The sequence below is a fragment of the Rhipicephalus microplus genome, chromosome 3, assembly GCF_043290135.1.
Source record: "Rhipicephalus microplus isolate Deutch F79 chromosome 3, USDA_Rmic, whole genome shotgun sequence".
NCBI classification, from domain to species: domain Eukaryota; kingdom Metazoa; phylum Arthropoda; class Arachnida; order Ixodida; family Ixodidae; genus Rhipicephalus; species Rhipicephalus microplus.
In genome coordinates, this window is record NC_134702.1 from 3,291,722 (window position 1) to 3,315,109 (window position 23,388).

The 23,388-nt window shown below is 45.8% G+C and overlaps 2 protein-coding genes across 7 annotated transcripts in view; one reads left to right on the forward strand and one right to left on the reverse strand.

Annotated features, from left to right (window-relative positions):
- Positions 1-23,388, forward strand: part of LOC119184168 (inhibitor of growth protein 5) — a 154,158-nt gene that overhangs the window by 128,904 nt on the left and 1,866 nt on the right. For both annotated transcript variants that reach the window (XM_075888743.1, XM_037433893.2), the window contains exons 4-5: positions 10,672-10,792; positions 12,327-12,471. In XM_075888743.1, the coding sequence (XP_075744858.1) occupies positions 10,672-10,792; positions 12,327-12,471 (266 nt within the window). The remainder of the gene's footprint in view (positions 1-10,671; positions 10,793-12,326; positions 12,472-23,388) is intronic.
- The window catches only part of Alg3 (Alg3, alpha-1,3- mannosyltransferase), a 156,679-nt gene that overhangs the window by 67,188 nt on the left and 66,103 nt on the right, over positions 1-23,388 (reverse strand). The window lies entirely within an intron of this gene.

Here is a 23,388-nt window from a genome sequence, read left to right on the forward strand (position 1 = left end):
GCTCCTTCTAGCCTACGTCGCCGCGCCGCACTAAATCGAACGATTGACTTTCGCCAATGACGCGTGTCGTATCTGACATCTTTCCTATTATAACATCCCACATCTTTCATTATCAACTTTAGATACCGCCATCTAGTTTTACAACATCTCGCATCTATTTATCAACTACAAGTACCACCATCGAGGGAACACTCCAAGTACCGCAATCTAACTTTATAACATTTTGCATCAACTACCGCCATCTAGTGAACACTGCAAGAACTAAACTAAACTAGAGGTGGCTGCTTACTACTACTACAACTACATACCTCAGAGGATGTACAGACACACGCCTTGAAGAGCTTCGCCCCTAAAAATAAGTACCATGTACTTGACATCTGTTTTTATGGGCCATGCAACGGCAGATGACATGAAAGATGCATTATTGAAGGCACTCGAGCCATTACTACTTGCGCAGATTTGCCAGCTTTCTATAGAAGAATCAAACATTAATTTGAGAATTTTCAGAGGCTTTCAGAAACACTTGCAAGAAAACGGTCTGCCCTGATTTAGGCACTTGCAGTTTGCATATTGTGCACAACCCCTACAGAAGAGGTGTAACTGCCAGCAAGTGGTAATGGGACATCCTGCTGGCTTGTCTAGTAATATTATTTCAGAATTCCTGAACCACGAGAGAGGACTTCTCTGTCCTTTCTCCTTGTTCCTCTCAGGTATTGCTGGGTTGAACATGTTCCAGTGATTGAATGAGCACTGTCCTTGTGGCCTGATGGTGAAAATATACCTTGAGTCTGCAAGACGTTAAGAGGTAGCTTCCTTTCGGAACTTTTTTGCAGTGACCCGCCAATTCCAGCAAAAGTGAACTTTGTCACTTTCTCAAACCGTTCTCAAACTATTCCTCACGGAATGTCAGGTTGACCAACCACTTGTATTCTTTCTGGCCTTTAAAAAACTGTTCGAAAGTTACCCTCAAGAGTTTGCCAAGTTCTGCATCAAGTGGGATCACAGGCCTGCTGAAAATCAAGGCATGAACTGCACTTGACACAACTGAGCAAATCTTCAAGAATTCTGAGGCCAGTACTTTAAAATGCAGTTCCTTGTCAGTGTAACAGAGAATATTCTTGGGGAGAGTCCTTTCAAGTTCCCCTTGTTTAGAGGCCTCTCCTCGCGGAATCCCCAGCTGATCTACACCAAGCCAGGCCAGTGTTTAGCAGCTCTGTAGAATGTTTTCAACATTTCGCTGTGTGGAAAGATTGAGTGATTACTGCCGAGACGCTGTACTTGCTGAGTATGCTGAAATGCTACAGTTGGAGAAGCACAAGCTGCGTTTGTTTGAAAAGAGCTCGTATAGGATAAACGATTTTTTTTAGAATTCCTTCAGTCTAACTCGACGTACTGTGAGGTTCGAAGAGTACTAGAACTTTTGCATGTCTTGAGGCACGGTCAGGCAGCTGTCATAAGGGAGTTTATCATAAATCAGCAAATTTCTGTGGGAAACCTCAAAAGCCTGTCATACACGATGCAGCGTGCTATACCTGACGTCGTTGATAAGACAGGTGGCGTATTTAACATTCCTTTGACAAAGAAACTGAAGGACTCTGTTTCATCTGCAAACATAGGTGAAACAGCTGTGCCAATTTTATACGATTCCCCATTTTTGCGCCGAGCTGCGCCAAAACCATGAAATTTGTGGAAATTGCGCTACACTGCACCAAGATGCGTCCCACCAGCCTCAAAATTTTTCGGTTGTGCTAATTTTATGGAAAAATGAAGGCCACGTTGGCAACCTGTAGTGTGTATTTTTAACCAATGCAGGGATACCGGCGTGCCGACCCATGACCTGAACCACGGCAGGACACTCGCGAACCGTGATCGACCAGATTAAGTAACAACGCTGCGAGCCCGTCGGTCTGTTGAACGCAGCGGATACGAGCAACTTTTCAAAATGTGTTGCCGTAGCCATCGACACTTCACGGTAAATGCTCCGCCGCGGTGGTCTAGTGGCTAAGGTACTCGGCTGCTGAGCCACAGGTCGCGGGTTCGTATCCCGGCTGCGGCGGCTGCATTTCCGATGTAGGCGGAAATGTTGTAGGCCCATGTGCTCAGACATGGGTGCTCGTTAAAGAACCTCAAGTGGTCGAAATTTCCGGAGCCCTCCACTACGGCGTCTTTCATAATCATATCGTGGTTTTGGGACGTTAAACCCCACAAATCAATCAATCAACTTTGTGGGAAAGATGCATCTTATAGTCTGCAAATGCGACTATGGCATGTTAGGAACTAAAGCTGGAAAGGTATGCCTCTGTTACTGCGCGAGAACAAACTCGACGTGCTGCAAGCCAAAGCTTTGCCAGCGACTACATTGGTTGCCATAGCAACGGCATATGGTCGAACTCTGCTACAACGAACGCCGCTTCAACGAAATTTCCGCTGCAACGAAAAATTCACGATTCCCCGTCAGCAGTATATAGGAGTCGATGCGTAAATATTGTCGCCACAACGAACACTTTTTCTTCGATCGTCCCGCTTCAACGAAATTTTACTATGCAATTCCAGGCTCAGATGCTTATTGCTATACAGTAAATCCAATCTTTAACATTTTGATGAGTTCCCAGAGCCTGAAAATGCGTCAACAAAATCTAAAACATGTGTTGGCACCTCCAGAAACCACTGCTATAGACCCTTTTCATGAATACGCCACCTGGTGGTGAGTTTTTTGTCAGTTTCACTTCGCAACAGAGCGTGGGATAGCTAGCAACATCATGCGGGCATGGAAAGCAAGCCGTCAAATGTGTGAGTGCCGTGATGTTTGTGTTGGGGGCTAGTTCTCCGTATTATCCGCTGCAATCGCACCGCTTTCTAGCTTGAACGAGCTCCTAGTACTCCCCGACAAGCTTTCTGAGCTGCTTCTGCTGCACAATGAGCAATATTTTGTAGCCTTCAACGGGTTAGGCGAGCAGTTTGGCTTGTTATGACTGCCAATGCGTGGATCCGGCATGCAAGAGACTCTCATCGGCATGCCCTCCCGACGTGGTACGCGTACTGCAGGAACGCAATAGGTGTCTGTGTGTGCTGCAAGAAATGTGCATCAGCGTCGCTGGGACACACAGCCTGCGTCGTCTGCTGCGGTGCCCTCACGATGGCGGCAGACTGTAGTTGGCTTCCGCGGCGCTAGGGGTGCCCTTTTTCGAAAAGGGTCTATACTACCGCTGTTCAGCAAGCAGGGGCGCCGCCATTGCTTGATAGCGATGGCAATGAGACTGCTCTGCTTTTGTTTTGCCACTGGCTTGCTTTTGAGCCACAGACAATCTGAAGCTGAAGCTCAGTTGCTCAGTTCATGGTTTCCTTCTCGCAGCTGCTGGGTGCAACCGTGGCACGATGCCTTTTCCAATGCTTATTATCATTATGCTCGCGCTTGGCCAGCGTGGTAACTAATCAGAGCGGCTGTTCATCCGCATTATCAACAAAATCAGCTAGCCGCGAGTGATGGATGATAAAAATGGCATAGAATAATGCAAAAGTCGCCGCTCCACGATACCCAGCCTCCATCTCGGTGTTGTCGAATACTTTTGATGGTGGATAGCTGCCGGTGTTAACGTGTTAACGTAACTGTTTGGTTAATTCACAAAAGTGGTTTTAGGTGTTGTTTCAGCGTGCTTTTCACCATGGCCTCGCTATGCATGGGGGAGAATCACGTCGTGTCGCTTCTGGGAAAGAATAGGAAGCAGGGGACATTTTTTGAATTGTGAGAATAAACATCCCTTTGTTTTGCTAGCTCAGCTGAGATATATTTTTTTCTATTTCACTACAACGAAATTTTCGCTTGAACGAAGCTTTTTCTGTGCCCCGTCAATTTCGTTGTAGCGGGGTTGGACTGTATACGACAGTCAAACACGCCTTGCAAGCGAGCCAAGAAGGTGTGTCTTAAACGTAACTCGATCGTAATAAAAAAATGAGGGGGGGGGGGAGACGCTGTAGCGGTTCGAACATTTCTTGGCCTTGTGCTATCCAGTGCAGAATGCCACTTGAAGGGCTTTTAAGCCACCCAGAGGTTGAAATTCAGTTGTGGCGGCGAAATTGTGCACGAGTGTACGACAAACAGAGAGCCGTCAGAATTTTTCGAAATGGTGCTGTAATAGCAGAGTTAGATGCGTTTGATCATTGAAACTGCAACGATTCCTCCTTTCGTGCTTTTCTGCACTACCCTCCATGGTATCCTTCCCATGCCCTTCCCAATATCGCATGGTATACCTCATTGCTGACGCGCTGCTTGACACACCGTCTACTCCCAATTGCCCCAACTCCGTTTCTCTGCGGCTCCTGTGTAGTTCCAGTGGCTAAGTCAGAGCAGCTGATATACTCTGCGAATGAGCATTTGACTCTGGCGTAGAGCAACGCCTCCAAGTCCGCGATTGGAACACAATTCGCGCTACCGGAGCAAGGTAAAAGGAAAAACCCAGAATATGTTGCGTGTATAATCCATTCTGCTAATAGGTGGATTGCTAAATCACACTAAAGATTGTGGGCTACGGCGTCCATCTGCATCAACTTCCGGTTCGGAATGCCGTACGGGCATTCTTGCCAATGCCATCGCTTTCTACCCAGCACTCCTCTTCTTTCACAAATTGCTGCATAATACTTTAGGGTGCTACGTAGTTGAAAAACACGTGCGGTCACTACGAGATAGTTATAATCGTGTGAGCGTCCATTTCTTCATTCAAGCGGCGTGTGGCTCCTGACACAAGCTTTTTTTTAGAAGCAAAGGGGGTTGTTGCTCATGTTTTGTCACATACAAAGCATCATAGCATTACAAATTATCCACCCAATTGTGTTCATGCTGCTCACCCATAAAATTATCTATTTACTTTTATAATGCAAAGATACCAACCCAGGTTTGATCTACAGACGAACATTGATATATTGAACTTGAAAGGCATCCTGAATCAGTTCGATATATGAATAATGTGATATAAAAAATACAGGCCCTGACAGCTTGCCTGTAGCGGACCATCACGTACAATAGGTGCATTCAAGAATGACCACTGATTCTGCACACACGCTGCAACAGAATGATTTATTTGCGTGGAAAAAAAAACGCTTATCTTGAAAATGAAGCTGAAGATGTCAGTCTCGATCTTATTAAGGCTGTCCAGGTGCGGCAGCCCGCGTCCCTCAATGTGGCCGATACAACAGCGAATGATGCTGAACGCTGCCGCCACTTCAGGGGCAGAATACGCACGTGTAGCCATTCCTCGTCCAGATGAACCTCCTTGTCACATGAGGTGCTGGCCTGGGCATCCTGTGTTCCTGCGACCGTAGCTACTATGTCCTCGTTAACAAAGCTCGCAACGCCCTGGACATTGCAGTCCGCTTCCACGAAATTGCTCGCAGACACTTCGCGTAGAACTGCTGCCGGGAAGCGGGGCGACAACTTGTGAAATGCGTCGTATATGCGCTCGTCGTCATCATCGGCTTCACCGGTTTCCGCAAGTTCTGCCGTTTCGAAGCTAGCCTTGGGAAAGCACTTGACCACTGTGTTCATCTTCACGTCTCGCCAGGCGTTGAAGATCTTCGCGAGAGAAAACTTTGTGGAGATTTCCGGCCACTCCTTTGTCATCCACTGCTGGATGTCCTGGCTGCTGACAGCTTTGCTTTTGCCAGAAATTGTTTTGCCAACGATGTTTTAGTGATGCTTAAATTAGTGAAGTAACCCGGTGTGGCCAGCGGAGCTGTTTCCTCGAGTGCAGCGGCAAACCATTTGGCCTTGGCCGTCAGCATCGAGCCATCTACTAGAATGTTCTTCGCGCGCACTTTTAAATACAATGCATAGAGTGCCTTTTCTACATCCCCGTGGGCAGGAGCGCACACATGACAGGCTCCCGACGTTCGCTGCAGCGCCAGCTTTGCCTTGATATCTGCTTTGTTCTTCAACAATGTACTCAGAGTGCTCCGTGGTATGCCGAAGTCGTTCGGGACGGTTGAACATTTCTTGCCCACCTCAACAGGCTGAATAGCCTTCAATTTTGTCGCAAATCAGGGGTCTCGCACTTTTTGACGCTGGGCATATCTACACGATAGGCCGCAATTCAAGGAGTTCACAGCGTCTTTGCACACCACGCACGCAAAAGAGAAATGCTGCACATGCGGTGGTACGTAGGCGATGCGACAACGGAAGCAACAAAGTGATTGTGAGGCGATGGCCACTTGTGAGGGCAACAGCAAAAGGCGCGAGATGTGGTTGGCTGATCAAAACACTTAAAACAGCAACAAAAAATAAAAGGCGAAAGGAGGTGTGTGTCTGCTCCTTCATTCCTGCTCTCCGCGCTCACGGAGTATGTGGAGAAAGCTTGAAAATGAGAAACGAAACAAAACAAAAGAGCCATTTCGCGAGTTAAAGATTGTGCAGTTCGAGCCCTCTCAACCCTTATCGTTTCTTGAGCGTTTTGGGTTATGGCTGACGCGTGGTGCCGTGCGGAGTTCGCCCGGCACTGCGAGTGCCAAGGCCCAAAGTGCACTTTCCAACTCACCCGCGGGGCTGCAGTGTCGCGGAGATTGCGAGGCATGGCAAGTGCCAAAGCGCACCTTCCAGCTCGCACGGCGTTCGATATATTCAAAGGTGGGTAAAAATACCTTTTGATATAAACGTGCAAATTTATATAGTTTTACAAGGGAATTTCAAGGGGATAACTGACGAGTTCGATATGCTTGTAGTAAATGGCAATGGTAAACTGTTTCTTACTCTAAAAATGCAATGCTCACTTGTAGTTTTCTGGCTTTTTTCATGCCTTTCCATCTACCTTTACGTGAGACATCATTCACCTTATGCACTTCAATGTGTTTGAATTTATGTGAAATTCTCTGCACTCTACATACATAACACAGCCTATCAGCACTTCACGCTAGCAAGTCTGACATGTACTAGAGACGCCATACCATGCTAATCTTTGCTTCATAAGTGACTGCGATCGTTTTACGTCCCACGATATCATCAATAGAGCAGCGTTTTGTCCCAAGGGCCTTTTATGCTCTCAGCTGTTTCCATAAATTTTACAGACAGTTGGCGATGCAGAATACGCAAAGCAAATACACTACATCATGGTACTTCATCAGGCATAGAATGCATACTTTTGTTGTCATCATACATATGTTGACATTTGGCAGCATCTGCCCATATGTGTGGGTGATTTTCAAGTGGTCACGGTTCGTGCTTCGAAAATACTAAATCGAAGTGGTTCTGCAAAAGCTTACCTTGTGTTTCAAAGCATTACCTCGTGCTGCGCTCGAAACCCACCTCTTGCGTTCTTCGCGTTTGCCCAAATCCACTTCTCACTTCTTTTTCTAAAATGCACAAAATATCGTCTATCCAATCGCGAAAAGAGTTGAAAAGCACAATCACTGAACAAGCGGCGACAAATGTGCTACAAAATTCCACGTATTTCCTCTCCAATTACACTGGGCAGCGGGTCCCTCGAAGCAGCAAAAGGATAGTCCTCGAATCTGAACCACTGTAGCTGACGACATGCCGTTTTGCTAACCACTGATTCCACTGTTGAATTTTTTGAACACAGTTGTTCACTGTCACTCTGCGACAAATTGATTTGCTCAGTCGGCCGTGTCGTCTATCATTATTGCCAAAACACGTCAGTCTCACTGGAGTATGGCACGCTGAGTTGCGGTCCACTTTGCGGATTTCGGTGGAGCAACTTTTTCGGCTCCCCGGTGTTACTCCCACTTTCAATCCACTCCGACTATTTCATAAGAACACTTGATTCCTGCCCTCATTCTGCCATTGGAACACACTTACCCCAAAAGAAGCAGAATAACTTGCTCAGACTTTGCCATTGGAATTTAACAACTGTCAACTGTGTGTCTGTTTATGAACCACAGCTGCCGGACCAGCCCATGCTTATACGAATTGGGCCCTTACTCTGCGTTGCACGCAGGCCTTCCAAGGGTCGCCAACATGATGGACTTGCACGCACGCTCAAGGGCAACTTGACGAACAACAAGAAGCAGGGCAGACAGCTGCTTGCAGACTAAGCTGATGCCGTAGGCTCTTGCTTCACCAATCACACCATAGTCGTGGCTAGCATGGATATTTGAACGGCACATCAGAGATAGTCATTCGGCACACCACACGGAGGCCTGAAAGGCCTAGAAAAAAGGAAAAATTGTTTCTTGGAATTTGTGGCGTACCGGCAGCTTGTAGCGCTGCCACGCGTAGAATCGTTGTGACGGCATACTGCGCACGATGTGCGTGCTTACTTGAAATGTTCGAAAAAAAAAAAAAATCTAAGGCAGTTTATGGGCCTTCAAAGCCACCTTTGCCACAGTACATCGGTGACCTGCGGAAAAGAGTTATAAGATTTGGAAGGGGCTGTCAGTGTTAGTCACGGGACACAGCACAGTTTGTTCAATTACTCATACATTTATACGCAGCATAATTGTGGGCAGTAGTATGATTGCTGACATTTAAATAAGTTACTGGCAATCGTTTGGAGTTGTGTAAAACATTTGTGCAGCTCTAAAAAATCAAATGAAACTGTGCGCCAGTTTTTTCTTCTCATATACCGCTAAGGTCCCCAGCTTAGCAGATCCACATTTTAATCCTCAGAGTCTGTCAAAGATTTGACTGGCGTGGTAAATGCTAATGTAAACTTGATCATTGTTTGCTGAGTGGGGTGATTCGAAATATTTATTTTATTGGCCATGAATGAGGACTAACAGACAATAATGCCAGGGAAAGTATAGGGGATGTAGTAATTATAATATAAATGTGAAGACAGAAGGATAACTTGCCTTGGCAGGATTTGAATCTGTGACTTTTGAATAATGTGTCCGGTACTCTTTCACTAAGCTATGGTGGGGGTCATCTCTCCATCCAGTTTATGGGGTGACAAGTTCTATTTTCATCCACTTTTTTTCTTCATTACAATTACTTCTAATAGCACTGCATATTTGTCTGTTAGTTGTCATTGGTGTTGCAAATCAAAGAAAAAGAGCCCTTAAATTTGCACATTCCTTCTTAAATAGCAGTGCTCATATTCACTCTGCACGATTTAGGAGATGTTGAATGGTTTGTACGTATCTTTTTTTAACGTGTGCCTTCTTGATACTGCTCCAAATTTGGTCTTGGAAGGTAACTATGATGTGCACTTTCATGATCAAATATTTTTTTTCTAGTAACCGGCTCCACATTTTTTGGATTTTAGTGCTTCAACAGTAACATTTTGCTGCTGCAGAAATTGCTACAAATTCTATTTCAGCTGTTGCACGCAAAGCATCTCTACTATTTAGAGGGCAGAATAGGAAGCAGCAAGCATAAGCAAATGATTAAAAAAATTGATAAGTTAAGTTTAAGGAAAATAGAGCTAGAAGCAGCAGTTGCTGATTTGACAACTTCGGCATTGAAAACAGACGAGACAGGTGATTGCACAAAAGCATCTCTACTATTTAGAGGGCAGAATAGGAAGCAGCAAGCATAAGCAAATGATTAAAAAAATTGATAAGTTAAGTTTAAGGAAAATAGAGCTAGAAGCAGCAGTTGCTGATTTGACAACTTCGGCATTGAAAACAGACGAGACAGGTGATTGCACATGCATAGTGAAGTCAAACGATCTCAGGAAATCAGAAAAAAGCAAGAGAGAAGAGCTGCTAAACATCAACCAAGAATAACCTAAAAAACTCCTGGAGCTTATCACTTGTCTCACTGTAGTGCTAAACTCATCTTAGTCCTTCCACAATATGATCATCTTTCATAATATTCAATGAATTTGTTGCTTTTTGTGATAAGTGTATCATCAATTATTGGTCGAAAAAAACTTTTTCAAGTCTTGAACACCCTTGAATATTAAATGCGAATGCATTTCTTAGTCGGGCTAAAATAAACATGCAGCGTTGTCCGTGGCGGTCTTCCAAAGCAAATGCTGTGGGTGCGCACGCTTATCTTCGGCCCTAGCAAGCGGAGCATGTGGTGCGAGAGATTGACGAAGAGAGTAGGTGCAGTGCTTTGCCGCTCCTCTTGCCGTTCGCTCTCTCTCCTCCCTGCGCCCCACTCTTGAGTTTTCGCTTGCAGGGCACTTCTCAAGAACATCCGGAAATGTGTGCTCGAGACGCCGCTGTGAAACGCCAACGTCGAGCGGAAAACGCTGTTTATTTTGTTCACTTCATAGAACTTTTTAACGGTGCATGCTAGCTAGAAGAGCTAGAAACGCATACCGCATCTATTGCGACAGAAGAACGGCACATGCGGCGAACAGTGCCATTGACTGCACGGTGTAAGAAAAAAAAACACTTTTCTTCTAACGCTGGGTTCTCACGTGCTAATTGTCATTATGGACACTACGCAACGCATTCGCATTCCCTCATGATTCCCTTTGGGTTGGTGAGTGCATTTTTTTTTTTGCCTTCAAAACCTGTACAAACCCTGAAGTTGCTGTTATTAAATTGTTCTCAATATGACATTTCATATATGTTTGATGTATCTGAGAAACATGAGAAGATTGGCAGTGATTATAACCTCATGAGGCTTAAGAATTTGTTGCCTGAAAGGCCACCATATAAATGTTCAAGTTACATGTTGGTGGTTTTAGGTGGTTTTAATATATATAAACCAGTTACCTGTTTCTAAGAGGTTTTTTTTTTCTATGTCATGTTTTTATCCTGCTCAACCAGAGCGGGGAAGAAAAACACAAGACAAATTAGAGAAGAAGAAGACTAAGCGTGGACGCTCAATGTCATCGGATGATGAAGTTCCAAAACCTTCGCGCAAGAAACTCAAAGGTCAGGTCTCCCAGTAAGTAATACAATGTTCTCAGTCACCTTTACTGTTGAAGTTAGCTTGTATCTTGTTGTGCTTTGTAAGAGGAGTTTGTTTTTTTACTTGTTCTGATAAACACTGTGTATAAAAAGTGCTAGAAAATGTTATAAATTTAGGCCACACAGCCTGCATTAAGGCTCTCGAAAAAGCATCATAGTAGCAGGTTACTTGAATGATTTCCATACAGCCAAGAAGACACCAATATTTGTGAGAAGTATTGAGCAGACTATATCAAAAGTGTACACCATGCTTTCATGTGTTTCGAGCTAAAAAGAAGAACGTGTTACCTTGCCCAATGGTGGACTGTATATATGTATACAGCAAAACCTCATCATTTCGAAGTCGCTGGGGCCGCGAGAAAGCTTCGAATGAAGCGGGTTTTCAAATTAACAGAACATACAAAAAGTGGGGCGCAAGGAACTTAGAACAATTCAAAGTAATTGGTGCTCCTTGTTTGCTGTGCCGGCTAATTTGTGGCTCCAAAGATTATGTTTTCGAGCAATACCTGGTCTTTATTTTGCCGCAAACATGTAGGAAAAGTGGGCCTTGCTGCTGCCACAAAAAAAAAAAAGAAAACGCGGTCGTGACTGAAATGGGCGCCTGCTGAAAACAAGATATTTTCACTGAAACAAAGTAGTGACACGCAGGCAGCATGTCGCCTGCTCCTCGCTGCGTCAGCTTGTCATGATGCGACCATTTGCACATTCTTTCTAATATAATTATGAATTTAATCATGGCCAGAATGACGAAGCTCACGATGTGTTTTGGCTGGAAATAAATCATCTTTGAAACCTTCGAGCTTAGTTTTCGAAGTAGGTGTTGCTGGCATGAACTCCGCCAGCTGTGCAAAGACAAAAATTGCTGGAGCAACCAACAGGCGGAGGTTCGTATACATCGCAATTTCCGCCAAACTGTCCTTTATTCTTTACAATCCCAGAATGAATGGGTAAACCATAATCCACTCACGTTGCGAGAAACACAGGGGTGCCCGCATGTCACCACTGTGTTGCAGTGAAGCAAAACTCATTTTCTGCAGGTGCATGTTCTGGTCGACTACGACACTGTTTTTCTCCTTTTTTTTTTTTGCGCTGGAAGTAGTGAGACTGAGGTGCTTCAGCTTCCACTCATTAGTATGGATACGTTGCATTGCCTTGTGGCAATTAATGGCTGTCGTTTCCGCGGATTCGCTGTGAAATCAGGATGTGGAACTGGCACATGGCAGCCATAGTTTTCGGATTAACCGAGCTGGTGCCAGCCGCTGCTTTAAATTATCCACTCAAACTTACATTGCAAAATACGGGACCGCGAAAATCTTTCTCATTAAGCGGGATTTCGAAATAAGGGTTGGAATTAATGCAGGTTGTACTGTATATCTTTTTCCTTTCGTAATTTTTTATTCTAACAGTGAAGTGTTAGCTACCACCATGAATGCTTTCATTTACTATTGAGTCATCCATCTATGGAGCAACCTCGTCCCATTTTGCTGAGTGCATCTAATGTTGCCTTGCAGACCAACAGATGTTCCCCTGCTGCAGTCCATCAGTATATCACATCCATCTGATGTGCTTGACATGCCTGTAGATCCAAATGAGCCCACCTATTGCCTGTGTCACCAGGTCTCCTATGGGGAGATGATTGGGTGCGACAACCCTGATGTAAGTTTCGCATTTTCTTCTTATGCATATTTGTAGGCGTACAATTCATTTGGTTGGGCTAAAATTAAGCTTCATGTCCTGCTGGGTGAAGGAATTTCGGTGTCAGACAGGCACTTTTGGCACCTCCTCAGCAGGATAACAATTTCATTGCTGCTGCAAGGGACAGCGTTATCCGGATCATGTTAGGCATGGAAGTCAGTCAAATCACGATTGTTGAGCCAGATTGCAGCTGCCTTGATGCCAATCGAGCCTGATTTGGATTAAATATGACCATTAAGAAGCGACTGATCCGAATCGAGTCTAATCAGGCTCAGCCCTGATCAGAATCAAAACCACCCATACGACACTGGAGATTATTTTTAGGTGTGTGCGAATATTCGAACTTTCAAATGAATTGTTGCAGGTACCGACGGCATTATTAAATGGCGTCGGTATCTGCATCAACCTCGCCCTGCTAATAAACACCCTTCGACTTTAACCGATAATGTTTAAGGCAAGCGACATGTATCAACTGGATCCAGTTTGACCGGCGGCCAGCTGATGTCAGTTGTGCTATTACGTATGTCAAATTGCTCAAGTGATCAACAATGACAAATGGGCCAGTGCACTGGGGTAAAAGCTTCTCGCATAGGCCCCGTTTACATTGTGGCGTCCACAATCACACAGTCTCTTTTGCAGGATGCGACATACTAATGGTGGCTGTCATAGCTTTCCTTCGATCGGTGTTGTGAAGCCACAGTACGAAGACGAGCAATTCGCCGGGCTTCTTCAGCTAGGCAGAGTGTCTTGGAGACAGAATAGTCACTATGGAAGTCAGATGATAGAATAGTATCTTTAGCGGCGAGAGAAGAGAGACGTGAGACGTCGTCGAAGGCGGCCGACGCAGCCGTGCTGATCTCACCACTTTATTCCACGCCTGAAGCGGAGCCACGGTGGCTGTCCACGTTTGACACGCCAAGTGCGCTAGCTTGTTCTAATCCTCGCGCAGCTCGAGCTAGCATCAGCTGCGCGAGACGTGCGGCGCAGTGATTATGAAATGATGATGGTGATGATGGAACTACAGGGCTCCCCCTAGTGCTTTGCGCAATTTGAAAGCATATGTAAAAAGAAAGAGAGCGACAAATGCTGTATACATGAATGACAATCTATACAGTGTTCATTTGGGAAGTCCAGGTTGTCAACGTTGATGGGCCATCGGTAAGCAGCGGGTCTCCGGTGGGCGACTCTGGGAGAAGCGCAAGAGACAAAGAAGGAAGCGCCGGGTCGCTGTGGTCGCAGACAAGAGGGTCTCACGATGACCTGGTGAGACAGACCGAGAATGAACCGTGTGTCGCAAAGTCATGCTGCTAACGTCGGCAGAGGGTCGGCACTGCGGGTTTCGACGTTGGGGTCGACGTAACACAGACCTCAAAATCGTGCGGCGTTCGATGTACTGGTATGGATAGACGTGCTTATGGACGCAGGAACGTGTACGAACAACAGCGCCACGTGCACGGTGGGTAGTCGGGTTCACAACAAGTGGTGGGACATTACGTCGGACAGGTCGAGTGGGTGCTTGCGCAGTCTTCAGGGTCGTGACTGCAACTCGTCACTGCGGCTCAAAAGGTGCCACGATGCGTGACGCCAAGCACGTTGTTGTCGTCGACGTAGTGTCACGGGTGGTAGACATGTATGAGGTGTGGGCATCGTCGCGGTTGTGACACACGAGTCGGCGTTGTGGACACGCATTTGGTTGTTGCTGTTCGGCGTCAAAGGCTCCGGAAAATGGTGGTGGTGTAACCCAGTCAGCGTGGGCACGGCCGGAGGGTTGGACGAGACACCTGTGCTCGTGTAATGACCTGCAGTAGTCCGTGCACAGCGTTGGCATGCAGGTCTGCATAATTGATGGCTGCCTCTAGCCAACACCTTCTAGATTGCTCCACCGCAAGCGTGGTATGCCTGGTGAGCCCTGTCGGAAGCGGACCAGGCACGTCGTCCTCAAGTGCATCAGTCATAGTCGCAGCGTCTTGGAAGTTTGGCCGTGGTTGATGGCTGGTGGCTTTAACTTCTGCTGCAGGAGACTGCGATGACGATGCTGGTCGTTGCTGGCAAGATGCGCAGAGCGTTGAGGCTGGTAGAGTGTCCCCTTCGGACATTGGGGATGGTGAAGGTTCCGCAACCGGGAGGTGAATAGCGGGCGTGACAATGCCCGTAGTCGTGGTAGATTCCGGGGCGTTCGGGGTTATTGCTGTCCTGGAGCTTGACGCATCAGAGGTGTTGAGGGCCATTGAGGTCGACCAAGACGAGCGAGTGGTGAGCATGCATACAGTATCGTCGGCTGAGGACGTTGAAAAAGCGTACCTCGTGGCTGACTGGTCGCATGCAAAACTAATGTCCTTATGTCGTTAGACGGGCACTCGGACGCGGGACTGGCGTTGCCAATGGCCGGCGGACGAGAGGTTGTAAGAGATGTAGCCAGGGAAGTGAAGCCTTGGTCGAGGTAGGGCTGCGGGCCGTCTGGTACCACTCCCTGGGGCGGAGGGAAACCTGGAACTCGCAGCTCCCCGGAAGTGGGCGGTAGGTTTCATTGTTCACGGTAGCAGGCAAGCACCGCAGCGCAGAGGTCGTCGAAGGGTCGCGGGCTGGAGGATGACTCGGCGGCTAGATATCACAGCTCAACCGGGAGGGTGTCCAGCAGGACAACGTGCAACATCGGTTGTGCCTTGATGTCATTGACTCAAGAATGGCATTGAGCCGCATAAACCACGCTCAAGAGTAGACCGGGTGAAATGGCGAAACTGGAGGGCAGAGTTGCGGAAGCATGGCAGCAGGCCGTTCGGTGAAGGGCGTGTTCTCCGGGTCACCACTTTAGCGGTGAGAAAAGAGAGGCATGAGACAGCGTCGGAGGCAGCTCACGCGGCCATGCCGATCTCGCCACGTTATTCCACGCCTGAAGCGGAGCCGCCGTGGCTGTTCACGTCCTACACGCCAAGTGCGCTAGCTTGTTCTAATCCTCGCGCAGCTCGAGCTATCATCAGCTATGCGAGAGGCGCGGCACAGTGATCAAGAAATGATGATGGTGATGATTGCACTACATATCTATGCAGCTTAACGGCAAACGTGCGTAAAAGAGGTAAAAACGATTGTAATTGGTTGTCTCATGTATGGCCATGTTATACGCATAGGTAATTAAGGGGAGAAATCATCCCAGTCCTTGTGGTCAGATGATACGTACATGGCCAACATGTTAGTCAGAGTTCTGTTCGTACGTTCTACCAGCCCATTCGTCTGAGGGTGATTAGGGGATGAATGACGGAACTGTGTATTGCACAGACAAACCAGTTCTTCAATGGCGTCCGCAACAAACTGACGACCATGATCAGTAATGATCACTCTGGGAGGGCCATGCCGTAGAATGACGAATCTAAGCAAAAACGTGGCCATTCACGCCGCTGCCAAAGATGTTATCGCCGCAGTTTCTGTGTAACGACTCAGATGGTCGACGCATACTATCACCCATCGATTGTTGTTAGACGAGCATGGAAATGGGCCCAAAAAGTCTATACCAACTTGATCAAATGGTAGATGAGGAGGTGGCAGTGGATGGAGAAGTCCTGGCGGAGGAGTCGAAGAGAGCTTGTAGCGTTGGCACTGTTCGCAACTTGCGACTTAGTGCTGACTGTGTCCCACATTCTGGGCCAGTAAAAGCGCTTGTGTCCTATTCAAAGTTCTAATGAACCCCAAATGACCAGCTGTCGCACCGTCGTGCATGGCTTTCAGTATGTCAAATTGTAGGCTCTGTGGTACGACTAAAAGAAAGCGTGCGCCTTTAGTCGAATAGTTTGTCTTGTATAGAAGGCCGTCACGAACAAGCAGCGGCCGGTGCTCCAATAGTTTTGCCTTGAGCTACAGGAGAGCTATGCCCATAATGCTTTTGTTACACATAACGCACATGGGACAAAAAGGGCAGATCCCACATACAGTGCCAATTGATAATATGCAAAGCATGAATTAGGAAGGCTGAGTGTCACTTTAAAATCAGCACAACGTTACGAGGCGGTCGTAAATTACACTCTAAATGACTTCCATGTCACGATTATCGTGTTTGGACGAGACACTTACCTCTGTCGTCTACTCGCGTCACCTGATACCGAATTCGGTATATATGGAGCTAGCGAAACCGTGCGAGCACGCTATGAGCGTGGCATGTAGTCATGATTTACATGACACACGTCATAATTATTATGTTTAGACGTAATATTTACCATCGTTGTCTATTCACGCCACGGGATACCAAACATGGTACATGAAAAGCTAGCGAAACAGCCGTGAGCGCGCTATGAGTGTATCATATAGTCATGTTTTACATGACATCCATATCATGATTATCATGTTGGATATGTCATTTACCTTCGTCTTTTATTCATGTCACCCGATACCAAATATGGTATATGTGGAGCTAGCGAAACGGCCACGAGCGTGCTATGAGTGCAGCATGTAGTCATGTTTTTCATGACATGCATGTCATGATATCACGTTTGGACGTGTCCTATACCTGCACCGTTTAGTCACGTCACGTTATACCAAATTTGGTATATGTGGAGCTAGCGAAACGGCCACGAGCTCATCATGAGTGTAACATGTAGTCATATTGTTACATGACATGCATGACATTATTTTCATGTTACGGTCTGTTGCTTGCGTTCGCCAAGCAGTCATGTCATACCATACCAGCTTTGCAACACGTCATGTGAACAAAACCAGCTCAAGAGCAGCAAGACCATGAAATGTAAATCATGACATACATGTCACGATTTTCATGTTATGACTAGTCAGTTATGCTCGTCATAGAGTCATGTTATGCCATACCGATTTTGGTTTTGATACCATTATCGAATCAGCCAGGAAAGCTAAAAAAGGAATACTAGTTGGTCACAAGCTATATATCATACACTAGCTTCATTCCTGATGCAACTCAGAAATGTTCCACAGCTATTGGAAAGATCTTTGAGCTCACTAGCTTCATGTGGCTGTCTGAGGAGAGATAGAGGAGAATGCACGTCAGTGATGGGGAGAAGTTTATTATTACGTTGGGGAGAGATAAAAGGCCGACACCACTTAGTTGACATTGAATCATTGTTTTCAAAGGTTTCGTTCTTGATGCCCCTGCTGTTCATTAGCGCAGCACAGACCACTTACAGTTACTGCTGATAGATCAAGACTAGCTATAATGTGGTCTGCCCTTGCTGGCACTAACCCTTTTCCAGAACTGCCATGCTTGTATACACATGCTGCTTGTTGTGCATTCTCCACAAAATGGAACAATTATGTTTCTTCGAGAAAACATTTTAAACAAGTGAGTCAGGAAGCACACTTTTCAGTAGAGGTGCGCTGGTTGAAGAGAATGTGACAAACGCATTGAAATCAAAAGAAATCAAGAGGTTGTGGCAGCAGCCAATCAAGGTTGCCTAGGCATCGGAAAATGTTTTGGTGTTTAACTCTGCGAACTTGGACACCTTTGTCCTTAGGTAAACATTAACATAGCCTGGCTCTTTCATTTGCTGTTTAAAACTTATTTTGTTGCCTCATCAAGGAATGCAGATATTGTTCATGTGACTACAGCTCCACCATCGGTCTGAGGAAAGGTGACTGTGGAAAGAACCTAAAAGACAGGACGAATGATGCGCCCCGCTGTGGTGGTTATCAGCTGCTGACACGCAGGTCGGGGGATCTAATGCCAGCTGCGATGGCTGCATTTTCGATGGAGGCAATAATGCTGTAGGCTCATGTGTTCAGATTTGAGTGCACTTTAAATAAGCCCAGGTGGTCGAAATTTCCGGAGTCGTCCACTACGGCGTCTCTCATAATCATATGGTGGTTTTGGGACGTCAAGCCCCACATATCAATCAGGACGAATGATGCGTCAACGCTGAATGTGAAACAGAGGAAAGATTGCTCATATCCTAACAGAACATGTAGCAAAATAGAAATATAGAAAAAGTACATAGCAAAAGTAAGGTTACAAAACAAAGCAAAAGCAGTGTTGAATAGGGTGCGTTTTGGTACGGTGACACTTTTGAAGTAGCCATAGAATGGATTCACCAAAGGAGCTTATTGCCTCATAAATTCTCCGCTGCAAGGATGTTTAGGATATGTCCAGTACAAGCGGAGTTACGAAGATTTGTCGCACGGTGCAATTGCATTCTCTATTCACTCATCCTGACAAAAGAACTGGAAGCTAAGCAGAGGGATGACATGGGGAAAGAAAATACGTCATGCATGCCTCATGACCTTGAGCACTTTTTTATTGTGATAGCAATTGTTTGGACACTCTCAGATAAATTTTGCCGTTGGCGTTGCCGTCATTCACTGTATACGTATACGTATCTATATATATGAAAACACGAAAAAAAATAATCCAGAAAAAAACTCTAGTGGGGGTAATCGAACGTCTGGCCTCGGAATTGTGAGCTTGAGGCATTAGCCATTGAGCCACGAAAGAACACCTCCTTCGACGTGCAAGCGGCAAGCTATTTATGTCTACCATTTACTGCTGGCGATGGGTATCTCGGGGGAACTACTATCGTGTTTTCAGCATTACCAGCAAGATAGTGCAATGGGCCTGTGTTGCCAGATCGTCATGACGCGGCGGCGCAAGGTCTCATCTCCCACGCGTACTTTGACCCAGGGAAAGGAGACGCTTATGCGCGCTTCCTTATCCCATTTTGGGACAATCGTACAACTTGGGCTTTCATGGCAACGATTCTGTTATAATATGTGGGCTCACAAAGGTGACTGCAATTGCTGCACAGTCTCCGTTTGCAAAATGTGCACGCTTTTCAGACACAGCGAAGTAACAGGGATGCTTATTTGTGTTCATCCGTACATGTGAGTACGTTTCGTTACCTCTGAGTTCATATATGCGGTTTTTCAGTGCAATTGCACGTACGTGGGTGGACAACTCGTGGCCTCCTGCGGTGGCCCCAATAACGACCGAGCGGGCCCTGCTCATATCAGCCAATGGCTGATATACGATGGCTTTGACAAATGATTTCTGTGCTGTAGAGTCATTTGGCGAGAGAAGGAAAACCAATTTTTAGCTCACTGAGAATTTATTGTGAATAGCAAGCCGCATGCTGCTCTTTAGTAATTGGCTCACATGTTTTCAGGTTTCTCGACTACCGATCGGCAGCATTTTCTGACAATGCTCGAAAAGTGTTGCAGGACCCCTTTAAAGGATATTAGACATTGAACAGGCACTACTCTGTATTGCGTGGGAAAAACGCAGCTTTTTGTGAAATATTTTTTAGGATTTCTCATCAGAAGGGGGTAAAGCAGCTGCCTTTAAATGTGCTGAGCTGGTTACTGAATAGGTTAGTAACTTGGAATGGTTGGAGTCATCATAACTATGAGCCATCATAACTGAGCAGAGAAAAAATGTTCCCTTGTAGAGTGATGCTACTGTTGCGCCAAACGGCGCCGAATCCCCCTGGCTGCGACACACTCCTATATTTCCTCAAATTTGGCGAGTCTGCCCCCAACCTGCGCCCAAGGGCATGCTCTGACTTTCAGAAACAAAACTACTTGAGGTTCTCCCGGAGAATGACATCGCGATGCACTTGCGTAAGACGTAACCCATGCCAAGCCAAACTGGGCCAAATGTCACTGTCGGGACTATGGTCCCTAGAATATTCTGGCTAGTGTGCCGTCTCCGCTGCCGCCGCTTGGTGATGGATACGATGGTGGTTCTGTGCGCTATTGGAGTTTCTTGAGCAGACGCCCCTCCCGTGAGTCGCGCCTATGGACGGGCTCGCGCAGCTGTTTGCGCTTTGGCCAGGTCAAAGTTGTGCTTTGCTTCTTATTACAAATGGTGACATTGAGTACAAATTAGTGGTGGTGTTTACGCCTTGGGTACCCACCTTTTCACTTCTTACTCGGCTTCCAACCTGGACTAACAGTAAATAAACTATCTCGTTTCAGCTTTTTCACGCAAAACTGTTGTTGCCGTCCCTTGTTGGAGAAACACCTTAGGCTCTTTCTCAGTGGTTTAGCTCTCGTATATCTTTTTATTATGTGTGTCTACCTTCTTTAATTATTTAATGATGACATGCGCGCTTGCGAAATGGAAACTCCTACCGGAACCTAAACGCGATAAGCCAAACTTAAAGAAAGGCGAAATGCAGGGCGAGTCCGTTACGTATGTTCATTTTTCAGAAAACGAAAAAAATGTCGAGTATTTTGTTAGGGGCATAGAGCATGAATTAAGCGGTCCCTATACGTCAGTAAAACCAAATATAGCAAAGCAAAGAAATAATTGCAGTGCAAGACAAGTGAGATGGGCCAGCGGCCAATGGATGACACGGAATGGCACATCTTGTTAAACGTTTTTTAATTGTGTCACGAATGTGTCTTTTGTGAGCACGTGAAACAGTGAAAAAGAAAAAAAAGCTTGTGCATGCAGTTGTACATTTATCTTTTCTGTGTTTGTGTGACAGGAGAGATTGAAATTAGCATCCACCGTTCGCGCAAATAATGCTCACTTCGCACCTATTTCGCGTTCATTCCTGCAGCCTTCAACTGTTTTAAAGAAGGAACGCATATGGCAAAGAAGGTAGAAAATACAAACAACAACACAAATCACGACAGCAGTAGTATGCTTCTGATGGAATATGAGAAGCATGCTTCTGATTGCATTTTGTGTAAATGTCCAGCTGTTAAACTTTGAGGAACAACTTATTTCTTGCGTCATTATACTGTGTGGTGGTAAATAGTGTCATTTGAATGAAATATTATGAAGTTTGCTAATTGTGCATAAAAAACATAAAAAGACCTTAACTGAAGCATACTAACGTGTTTGATGAATTTTTCCCTTTCATTCTGAAAATATTATTGCATTTTCTTTTCTCTGTGACACACTGAGAACCAATCTGTATTACTTAGAAACTAAGCTCAATAAACATGGTATGATGTTTACATTCTCAGAAATGTTCATGTATGAGCGGGAAAACTGAGCTTACAAATAGTTCTTATGTTTGTGAAAACAAGTTAACAGTATTTATATTATAATGAAAGCTTTTCTCAATACACAATAAATTTAATATTCCGCCCTTTAGTTTTTCTTCATACAACCGCATCCTGTTCAATGAGTGGCTGGTTCCACCACCATGATCACGTCAGTGCCCCGAAGAGAAGTGACGTTGAATGTAACGTTTGGTCGGTTAAGGACAATTCAGTCTCTATCCTCTCAAACAAACAGAATTACAGTTCATCCGGGAGTACAATAATAAAAGACAAAGCACGATGTGCCACCGATCTCCCCCTGCGCAGCCTGTGCGAATGCGCCACCAACGCACTCCGATAGACTGCAGCTTCGCATGCGTCAGTGGCGCGGACACCGCCTTGCATGGGGACGACGCAGAGACGGCAGGCTAGCCAGTATATTCTAGGGACTATAGTTAAGACCATGGATGGTTAGGGCGAAGTGGATGCCCAATCTTTTCGAACTTTCTAGGGACCGGGAAGTGGACCAAAAAGAGATTCATAACATTTATTTTGCTGAAGTAATCTAATCGCTAGTCCCGCCTGAAACAGCTTCAATACCTGCTGGAGTAAACTTATTAGGCATTTAGGTGCGCGCTCAGGCTGTCGTAAATATAATCGGGGCCGGCTGATGTCCATTTTCAAGTATGCGTCGCCTGATAAGCGCCGCCAATGTAATATAAAGGCTGTGGCAGAATAGAGGAATACTTGTCCGGACCTCCGCGATGCGTGTGGGCACTTAAAAGACGCGCCATTGCATGAAAATCTCCCGCGACATGTAGCACTTGTTGCCACACGAGACCAATCGTTCCTACTTGTGTGCAGCACATCGCCTATACAGCTGTCGCTGTTCCTATTGAAGCGCTTTCATATGCACGTGTTTGTCATAAAAAGTGTTTTTGATGTGCACTCCGTTCCTGATCGCAACACGGGCGCGGTGATGGCGAGCTGCTTTCAATCGTGAAGGCGTCTGTGTGGTGCACTTAGCCGATTCGCACCGAAAGACAGCGGGGACGGACGCGCGCGTGTCTAAAGAAGCACGCAGTACGCCGACAATTGCGCTACAGGCAGCAACAAGCAGTTAATTGATGATACTTATAATAAAGCGATGAAGTCTTACTGGCATGCTTGCCGCATTGCCGCTATCACGCTTTTGAGCATTTCCGGTGCTTATCTGTTAGACATCACGTCACTCCACGATGATACCGGCCTCTTCGAAGCCGTTTATTTATCTGCTTCACCCCCTAGCGCTTATGCATTGCGGCAAAGACGGTTTTTCAACATGAGTGTAATGCCGAACAACTCTTGAGAGCGGTAGATTGTTTAAGCCTACAAGGTCATAGACGTAGCAAAGGTAGTGACTCTAAGTAATGCTGTTTCACACTTGGAATGTCGGCTGAAAGCCCAAAAAATCGTATGCCGAAGAGTTTTAGCATAGAAAATTTCAGATGTTCTTACCCATAGAAGTGAATAGGGCTTGTGATGCTGTCGTAAAATTGTCTGAATTTGCAAGCATGTCTGAAAAATCTGGCTTCCAAAAAATCATCAGTCAACTGATCTTCTGTCACGGTATAATGAAGCGCTATGGTATTAAATTTTATCATTGGTTTTGTCTAATAAATATGGTCAAGTTCTATGTCAGGGATATTATCTTTTCTTTTTTACTTTATTATGCTTGAATAGCGTGCAGCACATTGGAATTTTATAATTCGTGTGTCATGAACACAGTATTAAAAAAAACGCAGGGAGGGTTGGGACATTGTGATTAAAAAATCTGTAAACAGGGGTTGTGTCGGGCCGACATATTTACGAGCGGACTTGTCTTCCTCAAAGCTAGAACAGAATAGTTCTGTCCTGAGGAAGACAAGACCGCTTGTGAGAACGTCGGCTTGACACAAC